We start from the raw sequence: 6,101 nt of genomic DNA, 5'->3' as shown, positions 1-6,101 counted from the left end.
AACCATTGTTCTAATATGTGTCATAATCTTGGTATAACTCTACAGTGAAATCATCATTCTAATATGTGTCACAATAACTTGTTACATCAAGAGGCGTAATTCTATAGGGACACCATCGTTTTTATCCGCATCATAATAATTTATTATTTCGAGAGGCGTAACTCTACAGAATAATTTATTATTTCGAGAGGCGTAACTCTACAGAGACACCATTGTTCTTATCTGTATCATAAAAACAAAAATCTAGAAAATAGGTAATTGCTTATAAAAGCTTGTAATTACTTTTCTTGGGTAATTGCACAATTTTCTTTGGAAAAGTTTTTTTTTAGCATATCATGATTAAAGAGGGGAAGGAATAGTTTGGGAAGGGTGGAAAACCTTGTATGAACAGTTCCTTCTTGCATTTTTATTTATTGACGGGCAAGATAATACAGTACAGTATTGGTATTCTACAGAGCCATGTAGGTCAAGGTTAAAAATTATGTTCCAAATACAATACTACAGGAGTTGGGTTCATCTGGAGCTTCAGCTCAAACTAGGGAAGGGTTCATCTGGAGCTTCAGCTCAAACTAGGAAAATCTCGGTGAATGATTTTTTTTAGGTAGAAAACAAATTGTAGGAATATCAATACCTGGGTAGACTGAAAATACAAATGCAGTTCTCCTTGGAAAGCAGCAGCAGCAGCAAGAAGGCCACCAGTCATGATGGTGATAACAACATCATCGAACTGAACCTGATGGATTCAAATGAGTTAGAAGAAGAGGAAGAAGAAGTAGTGGAGAATTGTGTAGATGGGGTGCAACTGCAGTCTAGGCTGTGTGCCAGAGGCCACTGGAGGCCTGCAGAAGATGCCAAGCTTAAGGAATTGGTGACACAGCATGGCCCCCAGAACTGGAACATCATTGCAGAAAAACTTCAAGGGAGATCAGGTCTGTTGTTTTATATTTTCTAGCTTCTTAGGGATTGATTCTGTAGGCTTTTTTCTGGGATTGATGTGATGGTGTTAGGAAAATATGGACAGAACCTATATGCAAAACTGTTAGAGCCATGATGGTATTAGTGAATCCTTGTTTTTGGGTTATGCAGGAAAGAGCTGCAGGCTTAGGTGGTTTAATCAGCTGGACCCAAGAATAAACAGAAGGCCCTTTAGTGAAGAAGAGGAGGACAAATTGCTTGCAGCCCATCGATTTTATGGTAATAAATGGGCTTTGATTGCTCACCTATTTCCTGGAAGAACTGATAACTCTGTTAAGAATCACTGGCATGTTATTATGGCCAGGAAGTATAGAGAGCAGTCTAATGCTTATGGGAAAAGGAAGCCCGGCCAAGTGCAGAGATCAAGACAGAGAACTAACTGTTTTTCTGAGGATATTCTTGGTTTCAGTAATAATAACAAGGAGAGGTATCATGTGGGTGTAGCTTCTAGGGTTGATAATGATGATGAAAGGTGTAAGAGTTATTCAACTTACCAGCAGAAAATTAGTGCCACCATGTATGATGCAGTTCAACCAAGGAGTTTCTTTGAGGGTAAGTCTTTGAAAAATCTCTTTAATTTTTTCTGGTTTTTTTTGTCTGAACAATTTTTTTGGGGGGGGGAGGGTTGTGGAGTGGTGGATGTCAAGAGTCTTAGAAAAAAAATTCAAAATACGCCTTGCGCAGGTGTAAATTTCTTCAACGTGAACGTAGATGGGATCTGTTTCAGTTTTGATGTTTTAGAACCTAGAAACATGCCTTAGGTTGCCTTTAGGGTTTGAGTTTAGGTATCAAATTTTGCTTCTGGGTTATTTGGTAGCTTTTGCTTCATTTTTGTTTGAAATTGTAATGGATGCGGTGGTCTTGGTGATGGTTCAGGTGGCAACAAGATGGTAGGCTGCAATTTGGATAATTATCATGCCTTGGCCTCACAGATGGAAGCAGGAGAATCATCTTCTCTTAGCCAGGTGACCACAGATTCTTGTGCTCCAGTAAGCTTCTTGCAGCATAGTGCCAAGAGACCATTCTCATGTGTGGATAGTGCCCAGTTTAGCATACTTGATAACAATAACAATAGTCAGAAGCACCAGGATTTGCAGTATGGTTGCTCAGATTCTAGCAATTCTGAGCTAACTGCTGCGGAGGCACCTAATGTTGATAACTCATCAACTACCATAGGGAGTAACTACAAGTTCATGGCACCTAGATCTTTGGTTTCTGAAGAGGAAGAAGAGGAGGAGAATGAGTTCAGAAATGCCAATGCTGGTTTCATTGATTTTCTGGGACTGGGAACTACATGAGATCATATCATATTAGGCTCATTAACTTACTTTTTAATGTTAAGGATTGTTGCATGGGCCCATTTATTTATTTTAATTCTCTGTGAGGACTGCAGCTGCATTTGATTTATGTCCAGTGCCATTGCCATTGCAGAAGGATAATTTGAAGTGATGTGCAGAACACATAACTGAGAAAAATTAATAATTATTCCTCCTGCATCAAAGCAGCTGCAAGAAGCACATCATCATTATCTCCAGAGTTTTTCCATCAGCTAGTGATATGAGAAGACTCCATTACAGCTGTATATTGTTGTTAATAATAATGGAAAGATGCAGTTATGGAAACACCAAACACAATTTCATCAGGCAATCTTCAAATGCACTTGTACTGAATATATCATATCTTTTTCTCCTCTGATAACATGTCTGACAGAGCTTGCTTTAACTCATAGCTCACAGAAATCAATAGCTCAGTAGGGCCAGTACCTAGATCATGTTAGAAAAACGTCCATGGTTCTTCTTCCTTTTTAGAGTAGTAGGTAATCAACTGGGTTTTAATCTTTTACCTTTTATCATCATATGCAATTGGTGTAACAAGATTCAATGCTCTCCCTAACAAGACTCAAGACACAGACCTCCATACGCCAGTACACTGACACTGAAAAGCACAAACAACAAGAAGCATTAAAGAGCTTGCATTGTTATATGGCAGGTAAGGAAACTGCATTTTCCTTGCTCATTTCGGGTACCAGTCAAGATGTGCAATGATTTTATGGGTTTCTTTTTCTTCTGTACAACTTCGCTGTCTTTTGTTTTGTCAATTCATGCATGCAGGCTAAGTACCATGTCAGGAAGGAGCAATCGATGTATAGCAATAGTTGTGCATATATTCCTTTCCAAAATGTTGACACATTTTGCATGGCTCTGAAACAAACCAAAGACATACACAACAAAAACTAGACAGCAAAGCAAACCCACAAGCTTTAGACCACCATGGCAGTTATGATTCTTCTTTTGGACAAAGTGTCAGTCTCTTCCACACACAAAGTAGCAGCACTTCTTCATAGCCATATGTAATCCTATCATCTGCACACCATCACATAAGTTATTTAAGTACTTTCATTCTCCAATAATGTGAACGCATCTCATCCATCGGGCAATACTGGTTTATTTGTTGTGAACTGAATTAGGGCAGGCTGACATGGTTGATGGTACCACAAAGATTTCAGGTTCTCTTTGGGTCCAATAAAGAACACCAGAAATGAACCATGTCTAAAAAGAAGAGACGTATTTTGGTGAAATATACCAAGTCTGTCTAGGCTGTCTCCAACACTGTGTCTCCCAAATTTAGACAGATATTCATTTCTGGTTTGTTTATAGATATCATCCATACAGAATCTCATGTGATATCACCAATACAGAATCTCATGTGATATCACCAATACAGAATCTATGTCAGGTAAAATAATATAAAAAAGAAGATTAATGAGTCATCTCCCATTTCACATTATTGTTATTTTTTTCCTTTTCTGGTTTAAATTATGTGTTTTTTTATCATCATCGTTTTGGATCATACTACATGACTGTAGAAATTACATGACTCTAATCAGAAATTACATGACTCTAATCACTGTTATTATTTATCAGAGTTTCAAATTCCAAAACTAAGTTTTTTTTATATCATTTGCAATAGCTTCACAAGACTAAATACTTTTTATATTCATGTTCTTACACATAAAGAAGTTCAAATGGATATGCATTGATGAAATTCAACTAAAAAATTACCTTGACACTTTGGGTTCTCTTTTGTGTCTAATGTACTTTTTCTTCAAGATATAATATCATATTATAGAAGTGTATTATCCTCACACTATTTCACCCTTATTTTATGTTATTTTTGGTCAATGTCATAAATGTATGATTTAGAATATAATTTGATTATTTTGGTGTATCTATTGATATAAGATTTAGTCTATCAAACAAATATGCCACACTGAATAATATATTATTATTTTCTAATTAATAGACTGCTGGCATCTATTCGTCAAAAAAAGAAGTCAGATTGTTTCGTTGTTTGGCTCAAATTCTGAAAGATTACATCCCCAGCTTACAAAATTTGAATTTTTACATTCCAAGGTTACTAACATTTTCAAGATTTGATTGTTATCCATTATCATGGTAAAATTGTACATCCAAGGTTATGCATTTAAAAGTATCATCTTGAATCACTTACACATCAATAACACATCATTTGATAGCAATTATAATATATCATTGGATAGCATTTTGTAAAAGCATCAAAAGTACTTCTCCTTTCATAAGTACATCAATCATCCTCTGCTTACATCAACAATACTCAACTCTCAAGATTCAATCAAGCATCATTCATTGTCGAAGCACACTTTGGGTACAATCTCCAAAATAATCACACATCAATAGATATTTGATACATTGATAGTCACTACTTTCCTCCATTGAAATCCATAGCCGCCCACTTCTCTCATTTGTTTTCACTATTAATTTAATCACATTGCTTGACTAAAGCACACATTAAGTATTGGATTCTATCATCATGGTGCTCTTTAGCACCACCATTGTTTTCCTTACCTTAAATATCACTTGGATGCAACGAGTGTTAAGTGGACTATTTATACTCATGAGAGACAGGTTCTAATGAACCACTATTCTTGATGTATGGTTTTATAAATATTGACTAAAAAACTATGCACTTTTAAGCACTACTTAAATTTAAATATACCAAAGATTGGACTTTGTTATAGATAGCTGATGTTGGCAACATTGTAGACTTGGATTGGTTTTACTAATATTTTTACTATTCTCTTGTTTTTAGCAAATGTTAGTATGTGTTACATTATCAACTGAGCTCAAGCTACAACTCCTACCTCATGAAGTATACTTATATGTAGTTTATTTGAGCAAAATTTATTTAGACTTTTTCTAATAATTGGATGAAATGCAATGTCTAGTTGTTGGGACATATGTAGGTTGTATGCTTTAGATCATGTCATTATTTGGATGTCTTATTTGATTTGAATGTATAAAGATTACAATAGTGATCTTTGGAACTGGATTGCACTTTAATTATGTTGATTTGCATTCAAGTTAAGTCTAATCTTTGTATTTGCATGAATATCATTTTGTACATGTAATGGTAGTAGATTGTACACTTAAACTCTACATTTATGTTGGGTGATAGCATGCATGCATGATACAAAAATTGTATTATTTGTAAATCATTTATTTTAAAAGTATATAATTTTGTTGTAGTTGGTTGAATTGGTCATGCTTCCATGATTTTGTCACATTTGCATAAACTTGAAAACTTGAAATTTGAACTACAATCTTTTATAGATTACATGGAGTTACAACATATAGTAACTTTTATTGATGATTTTGTAAATCTAAAATTAATATCAAATGTTTATTTAGTTGATTAACTTTCTCTAGTATTTAGATAAGCTTCTAAATGTTTAAACAAATGAGGAAACCAAGAAACAAAAAAACTAATATAATCTAAACTAGTAAATCTCATGGCCCAAGAAATCAGATTGAAACATATGATATCAAAGCTCTAGGTTTAGTGCTAGACCTATCACTTGTCACAATAGACTAAGAAACCATCCGATGTGTTTGAGATACAAGAGAATAATATGGTCATGTACTATAAGGTGCATGATCATTGACTTCAAATGAACCCAAAGTTAGGATTATATAGCATTGAAAGGTGGGATGCATGTGTCATTCACTTAGTAAATACAATATATTTTTGAATGATTGTTTATTACAATTGAATTATTTTTTTGCTTGTGAAATATGAACGAATGAAAA

General features: G+C 34.7%; 1 protein-coding gene across 1 annotated transcript; it reads left to right on the top strand.

The window, feature by feature from the left end:
• The first annotated feature begins 263 nt into the window (after window positions 1-263).
• Window positions 264-2,619, top strand: LOC131046216 (transcription factor MYB56). Its single transcript, XM_057979903.2, has 3 exons — window positions 264-929; window positions 1,087-1,527; window positions 1,852-2,619. The coding sequence occupies exons 1-3, from the start codon at window positions 653-655 to the stop codon at window positions 2,271-2,273; spliced, it is 1,140 nt and encodes a 379-aa protein (XP_057835886.1). The 5' UTR covers window positions 264-652; the 3' UTR covers window positions 2,274-2,619.
• The last annotated feature ends 3,482 nt before the right edge of the window (window positions 2,620-6,101 follow it).

This window comes from Cryptomeria japonica, chromosome 2 (assembly GCF_030272615.1).
Source record: "Cryptomeria japonica chromosome 2, Sugi_1.0, whole genome shotgun sequence".
Lineage (NCBI taxonomy): Eukaryota > Viridiplantae > Streptophyta > Pinopsida > Cupressales > Cupressaceae > Cryptomeria > Cryptomeria japonica.
The sequence above is the reverse complement of the archived record's forward strand: the minus strand, read 5'-3'. Positions and strand labels throughout refer to the sequence as shown.